The following is a 15627-nucleotide window of genomic DNA, read 5'->3' on the forward strand; positions in this document are numbered from 1 at the left end:
TCAGTAGTTGTTAGGGGCGTAAGTCACAATAACTTAAACGGCCATATCAACATCACTCAGTCCTGTGAGTACTGCGCAGCTGAAAGCAATGGAAAACTACAGCTGTTTTTTTTTCCAAGAAAATGTGGCTCTGCATTTTCAAAAGCAATAATGGAGGCGCCTTCCTTGGTAAAATATTCCGGAGGTAAAATAGTCCCCCGTTCGGATCTCCGGGTGGGGACTACTAAGGAAGGGGTCACCAGAAAAGTAAAAAATAACATTCTACGAGTCGGAGCGTGGAATGTTAGAAGCTTAAAAAAGGTTGGTAGGCTAGAGAATTTAAAAAGGGAAATGGATAGGGTAAACGTGGATATAGTAGGAATTAGTGAGGTTCGGTGGGAAGAGGAAGGCGACTTTTGGTCGGGTGACTTTAGAGTAATTAACTCAGCGTCAAATAATGGGCAGGCAGGAGTAGGTTTCGTGATGAACAAGAAAATAGGGAGGAGAGTGGAGTATTTCAAGACGCATAGCGATAGAGTCATTGTAATAAGGATAAATTCAAAACCTAAACCGACAACGATTGTTAACGTCTATATGCCTACAAACGCCCATGATGGTGATGAGGTAGAATGGGTATACGAAGAGATTGATGAAGCAATTAAACACGTAAAAGGAGATGAAAATTTAATAATAGTTGGAGATTGGAATGCAAGCATTGGAAAAGGCAAGGAAGGAAATATAGTGGGTGAATACGGGCTGGGCAAAAGGAATGAAAGAGGGGACCGACTTATAGAGTTTTGCACGAAGTATAATTTAGTAATTGCCAACACCCAATTTAAAAATCATAATAGAAGAATATACACTTGGAAAAAGCCAGGCGATACTGCAAGGTATCAGATAGATTATACCATGGTTAAGCAAAGATTTAGAAATCAACTCGTGGACTGCAAAACTTACCCTGGAGCAGACATTGATAGCGACCATAATTTGGTGATAATGAAATGTAGATTGGGGTTTAAAAACCTGAAGAAAAGGTGTCAGATGAATCGGTGGAATTTAGAGAAGCTTGAGGAAGAGGAGGTAAAGAAGATTTTTGAGGAGGACATCGCAAGAGGTCTGAGTAAAAAAGATAAGATAGAAAATGTAGAAGAAGAATGGGAGAATGTTAAAAAGGAAATTCTTAAATCAGCAGAAGCAAACTTAGGCGGAATAAAGAGAACTGGTAGAAAACCTTGGGTTTCAGACGATATATTGCAGCTGATGGATGAACGTAGAAAATATAAGAATGCTAGTGATGAAGAAAGTAAAAGGAACTATCGGCAATTAAGAAATGCTATAAATAGGAAGTGCAAACTGGCGAAAGAAGAGTGGATTAAAAAAAAGTGTTCAGAAGTGGAAAGAGAAATGAACATTGGTAAAATAGACGGAGCATACAGGAAAGTTAAGGAAAATTTTGGGGTACATAAATTAAAATCTAATAATGTGTTAAACAAAGATGATACACCTATATATAATACGAAAGATAAAGTCGATAGATGGGTGGAATATATTGAAGAGTTATACGGAGGAAATGAATTAGAAAATGGTTTTATAGAGGAAGAAGAGGAAGTTGAGGAGGATGAAATGGGAGAAACAATACTGAGATCTGAATTTAAGAGAGCATTAAAAGATTTAAATGGCAGAAAGGCTCCTGGAATAGACGGAATACCTGTAGAATTACTGCGCAGTGCAGGGGAGGAGGCGATTGATAGATTATACAAACTGGTGTGTAATATTTATGAAAAAGGGGAATTTCCGTCAGACTTCAAAAAAAGTGTTATCGTAATGATACCAAAGAAACCAGGGGCAGATAAATGTGAAGAGTACAGAACAATTAGTTTAACTAGTCATGCATCAAAAATCTTAACTAGAATTCTATACAGAAGAATTGAGAGGAGAGTGGAGGAAGTGTTAGGAGAAGACCAATTTGGTTTCAGGAAAAGTATAGGGACAAGGGAAGCAATTTTAGGCGTCAGATTAATAGTAGAAGGAAGATTAAAGAAAAACAAACCAACATACTTGGCGTTTATAGACCTAGAAAAGGCATTCGATAACGTAGACTGGAATAAAATGTTCAGCATTTTAAAAAAATTAGGGTTCAAATACAGAGATAGAAGAACAATTGCTAACATGTACAGGAACCAAACAGCAACAGTAGCAATTGAAGAACATAAGAAAGAAGCCATAATAAGAAAGGGAATCCGACAAGGATGTTCTCTATCTCCGTTACTTTTTAATCTTTACATGGAACTAGCAGTTAATGATGTTAAAGAACAATTTAGATTCGGAGTAACAGTACAAGGTGAAAAGATAAAGATGCTACGATTTGCTGATGATATAGTAATTCTAGCAGAGAATAAAAAGGATTTAGAAGAAACAATGAACGGCATAGATGAAGTCCTACGCAAGAACTATCGCATGAAAATAAACAAGAAGAAAACAAAAGTAATGAAATGTAGTAGAAATAACAAAGATGGACCACTGAATGTGAAAATAGGAGGAGAAAAGATTATGGAGGTAGAAGAATTTTGTTATTTGGGAAGTAGAATTAGTAAAGATGGACGAAGCAGGAGCGATATAAAATGCCGAATAGCACAAGCGAAACAAGCCTTCAGTAAGACATATAATTTGTTTACATCAAAAATTAATTTAAATGTCAGGAAAAGATTTTTGAAAGTGTATGTTTGGAGTGTCGCTTTATATGGAAGTGAAACTTGGACAATCGGAGTATCTGAGAAGAAAAGGTTAGAAGCTTTTGAAATGTGGTGCTATAGGAGAATGTTAAAAATCAGATGGGTGGATAAAGTGACAAATGAGGAGGTATTGCGGCAAATAGATGAAGAAAGAAGCATTTGGAAAAATATAGTTAAAAGAAGAGACAGACTTATAGGCCACATACTAAGGCATCCTGGAATAGTCGCTTTAATTTTGGAAGGACAGGTAGAACGGAAAAATTGTGTAGGCAGGCCACGTTTGGAATATGTAAAACAAATTGTTAGTGATGTAGGATGTAGAGGGTATACTGAAATGAAACGACTAGCACTAGATAGGGAATCTTGGAGAGCCGCATCAAACCAGTCAAATGACTGAAGACAAAAAAAAAAAAAAAAGTTATTACTTAACATAATAATGTTAATAACAATTAACATTTTTAATAATACATGCCAAACAATCAGTCAGCAAACTGAGACTTCATTTCCGATAGATTTCGCAATTTAAGCTTTGGTTACCTTAAAAATAAATGTTGAGTCTCGTTTTTTAGATTTTGATGCAACTGCAAACAACATCGAAATTATTCAAAATCCTTTTAACGCCGATACAGAAATCCTTGTCCCAGAACTTCAAATGGAAATGATTGATTTGCAGTGTAGCGATATTTTTAAAGAAAAATATTTAAACTCATCATTGCTGGAATTTTATGAGAGTCTTCCAGTCACTCAGTTTGATCAGTTACATAGATTTGCTAGTGGTTTTTTCGCTTTCGGCACTACTTGTCTATGTGAAAAAAACCTTGTCCAAAATGAAATATTCAAAAAATATTTACAGATCCAAATTAACTGATAAGCATTTGAAGTTGACAGTGATGGATTTCTAAATAGGGTAGCTAGGCTATAACCTACGGCGGGAAATTTTCGAAGGCGGTAATGGACCGCACGCGGCGGCTCGGCGGCAGCGCCGGCCGGTCGTTCAGCCTAAAGGCGGTACATTTGTAAATCAGCCTCTGGCTGCTGCTGACAATTTCCACTAGTAAACTTGATCCACACTGAAACAACTGTCAGTAGAAAGTTACAGCTACATAAATCTCATTAATCATAATTATAATGTTTAATTTCATTATGTGAATTACTTACGTATGTCACTTATTGAAAGTTTCTAGGATAAATCTCCTATCATTAATTACAGTTAAAATGTTCAATTTCATTATGTACGTCAGTTATTATGTTTGTTAGTCAGTCATTAAATAAAAACAACTGATTATTAATTTGTATGATTTACTTACGTTGCAAATTTTACAATGTATTAAAAATAAACTATGGCAGGTCGGATACTGGGCCTGTCTTCGGGTCGAATTGGTAGTGCTCATGGGCCATAGTTTGGAGACTCCTGATTTAGATAAAAATCACTCAAGTCAGTTTCCTTAGACTAATATATTACAGTAAAGAAACCCTAAAATGTAGTCTGTTTTTTAAAAAAAAGTTATAAAACACTGATTTAAAAAACATACGATTTATCAATAAATTTCATTGCAAGCAAGTCAAAAAAAAAAAAAAATAGAATTGTTATTTTTATTTAAATTTCATTTGACAGTTTTCATTCAACATAAATGTGAACTACGTGAGAATTTGTTAATAAAAAATCAAGTTTACTCAGTACCAGTAAACGTAAGAGGCAGACCTATATGTTGTCTCTCTCTCTTTTTTCCTGTTTAGCCTCCGGTAACTACCGTTAAGATAATTCTTCAGAGGATGATATGTATGAGTGTAAATGAAGTGTAGTCTTGTACATTCTCAGTTCGACCATTCCTGAGATGTGTGGTTTATTGAAACCCAACCACCAAAGAACACCGGTATCCACGATCTAGTATTTAAATCCGTGTAAAAATATCTGGCTTTACTAGGACTTGAACGCTGGAACTCTCGACTTCCAAATCAGCTGATTTGGGAAGACGCGTTCACCACTAGACCAACCCGGTGGGTTTATATGTTGTCTCTAAGTAGAGAAAACTGCACAGGTACAGAGGGATAATAATGTTCTTTTTTTTTATGAATTAGCTCTCCACAGAAGCTTGAAAGCTTGTACAAGGGAATACACAGAGATTGTTAATGGTGTTTATGTTTAATGGTATTATTCTTCACACAAATGCAATGAAACAACCAAATAATAATAACAACAAGCATTTTATTAATAACTACAATGTATAGACCCTTAATCATAATAATATTAAAAGAATAATTAAATACTCTTATGATAACAATTTATTTATCAAATTTTAGATTGAAGTAATAAATTTACAATCAAAATTTGATCGAGTGTCATGGAGAAAAGGAAGTGTCTTTTCATGGTCACGTTTACCTGATCCTGTAGCAAGAAGGCAATTAAAATTATTAACTACAAGAGGAAGAGCAGCTTTATCAGATGCTAAATACGTAGAGGTGAGCATTACATTAATAAAATTTTTACTATTTATATGATTGATAAGTCTTTTTATTTATTCTACTTCTTAATTATTTCAGAAACAAAAAAGCAAAAATTAGCGCTCAAAATGGGTAATGCATAATGAATTCCTGAAAATGACTCATTATGTTTTTTTTTCTTAAAAACATTTTACTACAATACAGTTACTGGTTGAACTGATGTCTTGTAACTATAAATATTTTGTATTATAGAATTTAATAACAGACTACCTCCCATATAAAAAACAGTTTAAACATTTAAAATTAATTATTTAATTAACATTTAATGATTTAGAATTTATCTCATGAGCACAATAAGTTTAGGCTTCAGCCTAAATCAAAAGCAATTCTATATACCTGGACAATTTTATTAGTGTTATAACTTAAATTCTCTTCACATTCTATACTACAGGAGGCTTCTGGTCAGATTCAATCTGTACTTTTGAGTCAGATTAATCTACAATTGGAATAAAATAATATTTTACTTGGAAATTTATTTAAATGATTTAGTAAAGAAACCAATATTTACAAATATGATAAATAATAATAATGGGTAAATTTAAGATAAATTATATAGTTAATTGAGATTTTCAATGATATGGACTGAGTGTGGTTCTATTAAGTCTGAATTTTTAAATTGCCATCATAAATTCAGAGTTTGGGTGATATAAAAACAACTATGAAAGTGTAGAAAGCTCAACTAACATGCAAGATGGAAATGGATTGCAGGATGGATGGGTCGACACAAATAATATCAACACAAATACATACTACATGCATGCACCCTAAGTGTGTGTAAGACGAACATGCCTGTTTTTCTAAATTAAAACAAATGCAAGAAAGCGACTGGTTTCTTGCTACCATTTCATCCTATCATGATTCACTACCCCTTCCACTTTAGTATTAGCAGTGCCAATACTTTTCAGACACCCCAGGTAGAATTACAGGAATGATTACGTTTTCTAAATTTTAATAAGTAAAATATATAATAATGTTTATTTTAAAAAGGTTAACTTCAGAAACATTAAAATGTTATACTTTGTATGTCTGAAAAAAACACATTTAGTAGCAAAAGCAAGCCATAAATACATAAATATTTGCAAAAACTAAAATAAAAAGAACTTCAAAGATTTTCTTAGAAGTGAGACATTTTGTAAAAGATAAAACACAGAAAGATCGTACAAGTAGATTAATGAATAACAAAAACAACAGTAAGAAAAAGGATAACATGCATGTTTGAGTACAGCATTATTTTTTTATTTAAATTTAGCATAGTCAGTTATAATATCATAATTTGAAACATATATATATATATATATATATATATATATACACACACACACACACACACACACATCCAAAAGAATTTTATAACAAAAAATTCTTGACTGTAGGACAGCTGCATCCTTTGCTAATGAAATGGATATATTCTGTAGCTTGTTAGACATGCATTGATCGGGGCCAAAATATGTTTATTTTGACCTGGTGATAGAAATTTTTACATCTTTAACATTTTTATAGCACAAAACGTTTGTAAAATGATAGAGGCCAAAGAAATATCCAGTTATTTCAAAGTGTTTAAATTACAATAATAATAATAACAAAAACAGCAACATTAACAAAAATAATAATTAATCTTTAATAAAACAATATTAACTCCAATTTGCATTAACTCAAAGGAAGTCATATCAAGGTGGAGACTTCATTCTGTTTTTAAAATCACCTTGTTCTAATACATTGCCCTTATCTTAGAAAAACATAGATTAAGTTGAAAGTAACATTAATCAGGATGATATGATAGATTCCAGTAGATTATTTTCAATCAAAATTCTTTCCTACTAATAAATGAAGATGGATATAATTCCATTACTAGTAATGGAAATATAGCTATTAAAATATAACAGGACAGACTCAAACCATGAAAACTACTACCACAAACAGAAAAACAGTAATGCAATGTAAGTGTATGGGTGCTCTAGAGGAAGATGTATTTTTTAAAACAAACTGAATGAAACTTAACTGTTTTTGGAATTAATTGCAATAATTTTAATTTGATTATATGAAACTTGTGTCTTCAATTTTGAACTGGAACACTCATACAACAATCAAAGAGAGGATTTAAAGATTATAAAATTAACACAACTACTTTTTTTAAATGATGAAGTATTTAAGTATTTAACTGAGTCAAAATATATATATATATATTGAAGATAAAAGTATAACCCAGTTTTCCACCAACACAGAATTCAATAATGTGTCTTACCTTATCTTATTGCTTTTTCATATTAAGAGTGCTTTCGAGGGTTTCTCTCATCATCAGTTAATAAAAAAAATTGCACATTAAAATAAAAAATAAATTTGTTGCATATTATAAAATATGGAGTCAAAAGTTTTATAAAATAAATAAAATTAAAGTGAAATATTGCTTATGGCCAGCCACACATACAGTACTGTACTTTTTTTAATTTTAATATATAATTTTTAAAATAATAAAGTTTTTATTAACTGACGATGAGGGAAACCCTCGAAAGCGCATAATATGAAAAAGCAGTAAGATAAAATAAGACACATTATTGAATTCTGTACTGCTGGTGGAAAGTTGGGTTATACTTATGTCTGGTATAATTAATATGGAGGAGGATATGGACAAATACAATAATATATATATATATATATATATATATACATATATTAATTTATTTAGATTAAATTTGTTATAGTCTTTTTTTTTTTTCTTTTTCCTCTGTATGTTAAATAACTATATATAATATACAATATAATAATTTTTCAGCCTTCGCAAAGTACAAATAAAAGTAAAATATAAAATTTAATGTGTAAATGTAAACAGATGAAGAATTATTAAAAAATATCACTGAAGGTGGGCTTAGGCTCGAAAACGTTTTTAACATGTAAAGTAAAGGTAAGAGTGTTTTCTAATTCTGTACTTTGCAGAGGCTGAAAAAATATTATATTTATATATATATATCTAAGAATTAATTTTTGTATAGAAACATTTGTATCACTAAGGTCACAATTCAAAATGATACTTGATTTATATTTAGAAGATACGTAAGATATTAAAAATATAGAAACATGATTAAAACAGCTCAAAAATAGAAAATTAAAAAAACATCCATTTTCTTATTTTATTCATTATGCTACCCTACCAAAGGGCATTTGTATATGGGTCTATGTGTGTGTGTGTGTCCATCCGTCTCCCTTAGTTTAGCACCAGAATGTATCGTGGAAAATCCCGATTCGTTAGTATCAATTTCTAGATTTAAATTTATAATTTAACTTTCATTTTATCAATTTTCATCATTCAAAAACAAATATTTTTATACAAGAGGTAATTAATTTTGGGCATCTAATAATTCCATTCCAAGATGCTGCCTGATAGGGCAACCTGCTCGGAGGGCATGCCTACAGCACACACCTCTGCAGCTAGTTAATTATTGAAATAAATATTCTATATTCTAATTCTTGTTTTCTATTTCAGTTGCAACAACTGATTCAAGAAATGAAAGATATTTATTCATCAGCTAAGATATGTTTGCATTCTGAATTACCGCCAGCATATTGTACTGCACATTTAGATGGTAACATTTTAATACTTATAATCATTCTATTAGTGAATGTACATTTATATATTTAATTAGAATTTTATATAAATATATATATATATATATATATATATATAAAACAAATCTGAGAAATAAGAACATAATTTAAAATTTTACAAAGTAATAAAAAATTCTTGAAAAATCATAATGCTTTTAAATTTAATTAATTTGTTTATATTACCATATACCAAAATTAAAGATATGTACCCTACAAAGCAACCTTATCTGGCGTTTTATACCTTTTTTAAAACATTTTCTCTTAGATTTAACTGAAATCCTTCTTAGAATTGGTAAGTTAAAACTTTCCAACTTTTTAATATACTCAGTATAATGAGATTCTCCAAAATCTCCAAAATATTACCTCATCATTGATCTCGTCATTTGAAATGAATCGTCATCCAGCAACTCCTTTTCTTCAGGTTTGGGAAGAGGAAGTAATTGCTGGGAAGAATCCATTAAGTGAAATCTAACTCTTTTTGTATGTCTCTCATGATTAAACCTTTTAAAACAAAGTTCTTTATAAAAGTTCAAACTTCAATTTTATCAACTTTTCTGAAAATGTTAAAACTTTTTTGTTTTACTTGATAGTGACAAACAAGCAACTAATACACATGTCTGAAACTTCAAAGCAAGCCATCTAAAATCAAACTTTACAAATATCATAGTTATCAAGTCATATTGTGTGATCCCTGTCAGCCTTAGCTTATCAAATGACCCTGGTATGTTACTTATGTTCATTTAGATATTATCTTGTCCCACAACATTCTATAAGCTCAGTTACAATTTAATTATTGTTGTTCTCCAGTCTCATGTTGATCATTCTTAAGACAGTGCCATTTATAGTACTTGAATAAGTATAGAATGCTGAACTTCATTCAGTACAAAAGCTATTCGGTAATAAGCTAAAATTTTTCTCAATAGAAAAGTGTAGAATAGTTTATTAATAATTTGGACATTATCAATACAATCTTCAAATGGGTGTAGTTTCCAAGTAAAACACTTAAGAGAGGCACAATTAGGGCTGCTTCCTCCAAGAAAAATTTTGTTCACTATGCAGCAAACCCCAATGTTGAATAAATTGAAGGTGTCACATGTAGAACTGAATATCAACTGCTCAGTAAAAAGGGAAACATAAAACCTTTAAGCTCATCATGTCTCCTGGTAAACTTGACATGTAATGATCATAATTCTTGAGAATAGTTAAATAATAGACTTGTGATTTATGTCAGGCTGGCTACAACCTTAAGGCAGCCTACTGTTACACTTAACACATAAAAGTAACTACTAATTTTTTATTCATGAGTAAAAAAGCTTAAAAAAGGTAGGTAGGATAGAAAATTTAAAAAGGGAAATGGATAGGGTAAAGGTGGATATAGTAGGAATTAGTGAGGTTCGGTGGGAAGAGGAAGGCGACTTTTGGTCAGGGGACTTTAGAGTAATTAACTCAGCGTCAAATAATGGGCAGGCAGGAGTAGGTTTCGTGATGAACAAGAAGATAGGGAAAAGAGTGGAGTATTTCAAGACGCATAGCGATAGAATCATTGTAATAAGGATAAAATCAAAACCTAAACCGACAACGATTGTTAACGTCTATATGCCTACAAGCGCCCATGAGGATGATGAGGTAGAGTGTGTATACGAAGAGATTGATGAAGCCATTAAACACGTAAAACAAGATGAAAATTTAATAATAGTTGGAGATTGGAATGCAAGCATTGGAAAAGGCAAGGAAGGAAATATAGTGGGTGAATACGGGCTGGGCAAAAGGAATGAAAGAGGGGACCGACTTATAGAGTTTTCCACGAAGTATAATTTAGTAATTGCCAACACCCAATTTAAAAATCATAATAGAAGAATATACACTTGGAAAAAGCCAGGCGATACTGCAAGGTATCAGATAGATTATATCATGGTTAAGCAAAGATTGAGAAATCAACTCATTGACTGCAAAACTTACCCTAGAGCAGACATTGATAGCGACCATAATTTGGTGATAATGAATTGTAGATTGGGGTTTAAAAACCTGAAGAAAAGGTGTCAGATGAATCGGTGGAATTTAGAGAAGCTTGAGGAAGAGGAGGTAAAGAAGATTTTTGAGGAGGACATCGCAAGACGTCTGAGTAAAAAAGATAAGGTAGAAAATGTAGAAGAAGAATGGGAGAATGTTAAAAAGGAAATTCTTAAATCAGCAGAAGCAAACTTAGGTGGAATAAAGAGAACTGGTACAAAACCTTGGGTTTCAGACGATATATTGCAGCTGATGGATGAACGTAGAAAATATAAGAATGCTAGTGATGAAGAAAGTAAAAGGAACTATCGGCAATTAAGAAATGCTATAAACAGGAAATGCAAACTGGCGAAAGAAGAGTGGATTAAAGAAAAGTGTTCAGAAGTGGAAAGAGAAATGAACATTGGTAAAATAGACGGAGCATACAGGAAAGTTAAGGAAAATTTTGGGGTACATAAATTAAAATCTAATAATGTGTTAAACAAAGATGGTACACCAATATATAATACGAAAGGTAAAGTCGATAGATGGGTGGAATATATTGAAGAGTTATACGGAGGAAATGAAATAGAAAATGGTGTTATTGAGGATGAAGAGGAAGTTGAGGAGGATGAAATGGGAGAAACAATACTGAGATCTGAATTTAAGAGAGCATTAAAAGATTTAAATGGCAGAAAGACTCCTGGAATAGATGGAATACCTGTAGAATTACTGCGCAGTGCAGGTGAGGAAGCGATTGATAGATTATACAAATTGGTGTGTAATATTTATGAAAAAGGGGAATTTCCGTCAGACTTCAAAAAAAGTGTTATAGTAATGATACCAAAGAAAGCAGGGGCAGATAAATGTGAAGAGTACAGAACAATTAGTTTAACTAGTCATGCATCAAAAATCTTAACTAGAATTCTATACAGAAGAATTGAGAGGAGAGTGGAGGAAGTGTTAGGAGAAGACCAACTTGGTTTCAGGAAAAGTATAGGGACAAGGGAAGCAATTTTAGGCCTCAGATTAATAGTAGAAGGAAGATTAAAGAAAAACAAACCAACATACTTGGCGTTTATAGACCTAGAAAAGGCATTCGATAACGTAGACTGGAATAAAATGATCAGCATTTTAAAAAAATTAGGGTTGAAATATAGAAATAGAAGAACAATTGCTAACATGTGCAGGAACCAAACAGCAACAGTAATAATTGAAGAACATAAGAAAGAAGCCGAAATAAGAAGGGTGACAAGGATGTTCCCTATCTCCGTTACTTTTTAATCTTTATATGGAACTAGCAGTTAATGATGTTAAAGAACAATTTAGATTCAGAGTAACAGTACAAGGTGAAAAGATAAAGATGCTATGATTTGCTGATGATATAGTAATTCTAGCCGAGAGTAAAAAGGATTTAGAAGAAACAATGAACGGCATAGATAAAGTCCTACACAAGAACTATCACATGAAAGTAAACAAGAACAGAACAAAAGTAATGAAATGTAGTAGAAATAACAAAGATGGACCACTGAATGTGAAAATAGGAGGAGAAAAGATTATGGAGGTAGAAGAATTTTGTTATTTGGGAAGTAGAATTAGTAAAGATGGACGAAGCAGGAGCGATATAAAATGCCGAATAGCACAAGCGAAACAAGCCTTCAGTAAGACATATAATTTGTTTACATCAAAAATTAATTTAAATGTCAGGAAAAGATTTTTGAAAGTGTATGTTTGGAGTGTCGCTTTATATGGTTTTTTCCAAGTGAAACTTGGACAATCGGAGTATCTGAGAAGAAAAGATTAGAAGCTTTTGAAATGTGGTGCTATAGGAGAATGTTAAAAATTAGATGGGTGGATAAAGTGACAAATGAAGAGGTATTGCGGCAAATAGATGAAGAAAGAAGCATTTGGAAAAATATAGTTAAAATAAGAGACAGACTTATAGGCCACATACTAAGGCATCCTGGAATAGTCGCTTTAATATTGGAAGGACAGATAGAAGGAAAAAATTGTGTAGGCAGGCCACGTTTGGAATATGTAAAACAAATTGTTAGGGATGTAGGATGTAGAGGGTATACTGAAATGAAACGACTAGCACTAGATAGGGAATCTTGGAGAGCTGCATCAAACCAGTCAAATGACTGAAGAAAAAAAAAAAAGGGTAAAAAATAATTAGCAACTCTTACAGCTTGATATAACCATAATAATGAACATTTCAAGGAACAAATTTCTAGAAATTTGAGTTAAGAGAGAATTCCAGTAGCTGATGTTATGCATAATTAATCAGTTCCTTAGATCAGCAATTGCTATTCAATACTTTGGTGGTACCAAAAAACAGCATTGGAAAAAAGAGCAAAAAACCAAATGTTAAGAAAAGACAGGCTGGACTAAGTACTACATTTATTACTGTAGTAATACACAATTAAAATAGTAGGACTTAATTATTTTCTTGAAAATAAAAATTTGTAAGTATTTACATATCAATAAAAATGAATACGTAGTTATACTGTATTGAAATTATATTCATTCAGCAGTTACACAACAGAGCAACTATCCTGATCAATAACAATTCCTGAATGGGTTAATTAAGTCTGTAACCCCCACCTTTCTAATCATTGCTTGATTGGCTTTAACTATCAAACTGTAAATTATATTTTGTTTCTATATTGGTTTATAATTTAACTGTACTGGTCCTGATAACATCTGCAACAGATTTACAGTGTTAATTACATCTATATGTTCTCACATACCTTTTACTTAAAATCCCATACATCCTACCCTCTATATTCATCTTCTCTTGTTTCGGCTTTCATATTGTGGACCTAGTTCTCTAATAATACCATATATAATCCTTTCTTAACTATTTTTAAATTCTGAACTTAAATAATTTTGATATATTCTGATTTTTTTTTCATAATAATTATTGATAGTGTTGGTAGGATTTTTATTCTTGTAGTTTTATTATCTTTCTTTATACTAGTTCTATCAATATTCTCACTTTGTATTTATGTATGTACTTTTTATTTTTGGATTATTACTCATAATTAATTACATGGACCTTATGGCAAAAGTATTTTATTACATTTTTTATCTTCTTCAGGTTTTTCATTTTATTTATATGTAATTTCAATCTTCTTATTGTTATAATTTTTTGTTGAATATATTGCATTAATTTGGTTCTGATGAATTTTCCAAGACCTGGCAATTACTAAATTAATCAATGTTTTCTTCCTATATTGAATGTTATTCCCATTCCTTGGATGGATATTGTATCAGCCACCAGTCTAGCTCTATGTATAGTATCATTCTGGCACCTTTCCAGAAGCTGGTGGGGCAGCTGTTTCTTTATTGGGGTTCAGTGTTGAGATTCTACCTCTGAGTTTGTTTCCTAACTGGAGTTTGGATAAAAAATTCCAAACTAATGGCAAAGATGTTTATTGGGTATTTTATTTTTTATTCTTCTTGAAATCTAAATCTGAACTAATTTAAAGGAAAATTCAGATAAAAGAAACAAATAGGTACATGTGGGGATCATTTTAATTTTTTATTTAAAATTATATAAATGTAACTCAACAAGGATAGCTATAAATAAAAGTTTCATTTATTCCTATATTCATAAATAAATAAAGACCTACTTTTTCTGCTAAGGACATAAGTTAAAATAATGTGGAATATTTCAAATAAATTGTTTAATTAATTTAATCATTTGATATTTCTTTTAATCATTTTTCAGCAATGACTCGTAAGTTGGCTATTTCCAGAGATTATGATGAGTTGCTTCATGTATGGAGAGCATGGAGAGATGCAGTCGGGCCTTTAGTGAGAAATAAGTACATTCGATATGTGGAACTAGTTAATGAAGCTGCTCGTCTTAATGGTAAATTTTTAAAATCATAAATGATTATATAGAAAAACAATTTTTAAATCAAGATATTCTCCAAAAACATTTTTAAATATAAAAATTTTCTGAATTTTCTATTTTCAGTACTGCTTACCTTACTTTGCTTCATTCTTTTGCCTTTTATTCTTTATTTTTAAAAGAATGAAGCTAAGAAAGGTAAGCAGTACTGATCTTTGCAGTGATCTTAGCAGAAAAGAATAATAGTAATTATTATCTTTAATTATTATTATTATCAACAAAAATTTTCTGAATATTTCATAAAATAAACATAACAGAGAGAGATAGTAGGAAAAACCCAAATCAGTTAACTAAATTGATTAAGGATGAAATTATTAGTTAATGAGATGTTAATCAAGAGTTGGAGAAAAAATTATGTTACACAAATAATCCAAAAAATATTTTTAATCTTTTAGTTATAATTTTGGTGATCTCCATAGCAAAGTTTCATCATTTTTACATGTTTTTCATCTTCATGGCTTGAGTTTAAGTGGAATTTTTCACCAAACAAAATTCATTTATCAACGTAAAAAAAATAATGAGAGAGTATCTACAATTGGAAATCAGAATATTCTCACTTCTGGTATTCTATTATTAACTAAAATAAATAAATATAAACATATTTATAACCTTATATTTACAACCTAGTCAATTGTTTAGTAATATATTCTAATTTTTATCTCATTTTGAACTTCCTTAATTCTGATTATTATCATTTTCTTTCATTTCTAAATTAACTAACTTGAGTGAATGTATGACATACCGATCAAAAAATCAATTGCCACATCCTTCTTTCATCTTTGCTCTTAAACTTCTTCATTTTGTTTTAAACAACATACCTAATTTTCAACATATTCCTTAAGATCACATCTCAAAAGCTTCTATAGTATGCATAATAGGTTCCTGTATTCTAGATTTTGTTGCCCT

At 31.1% G+C, this 15627-nt stretch overlaps 1 protein-coding gene across 3 annotated transcripts in view; it reads left to right on the forward strand.

Annotated features, from left to right (window-relative positions):
* Positions 1–15627, forward strand: part of LOC142329871 (angiotensin-converting enzyme-like) — a 111303-nt gene that overhangs the window by 44659 nt on the left and 51017 nt on the right. For all 3 annotated transcript variants that reach the window (XM_075374754.1, XM_075374752.1, XM_075374753.1), the window contains exons 3-5: positions 5013–5171; positions 8692–8791; positions 14536–14679. In XM_075374754.1, the coding sequence (XP_075230869.1) occupies positions 5013–5171; positions 8692–8791; positions 14536–14679 (403 nt within the window). The remainder of the gene's footprint in view (positions 1–5012; positions 5172–8691; positions 8792–14535; positions 14680–15627) is intronic.

Source organism: Lycorma delicatula, chromosome 9, assembly GCF_047948215.1.
Source record: "Lycorma delicatula isolate Av1 chromosome 9, ASM4794821v1, whole genome shotgun sequence".
Classification (NCBI taxonomy): domain Eukaryota; kingdom Metazoa; phylum Arthropoda; class Insecta; order Hemiptera; family Fulgoridae; genus Lycorma; species Lycorma delicatula.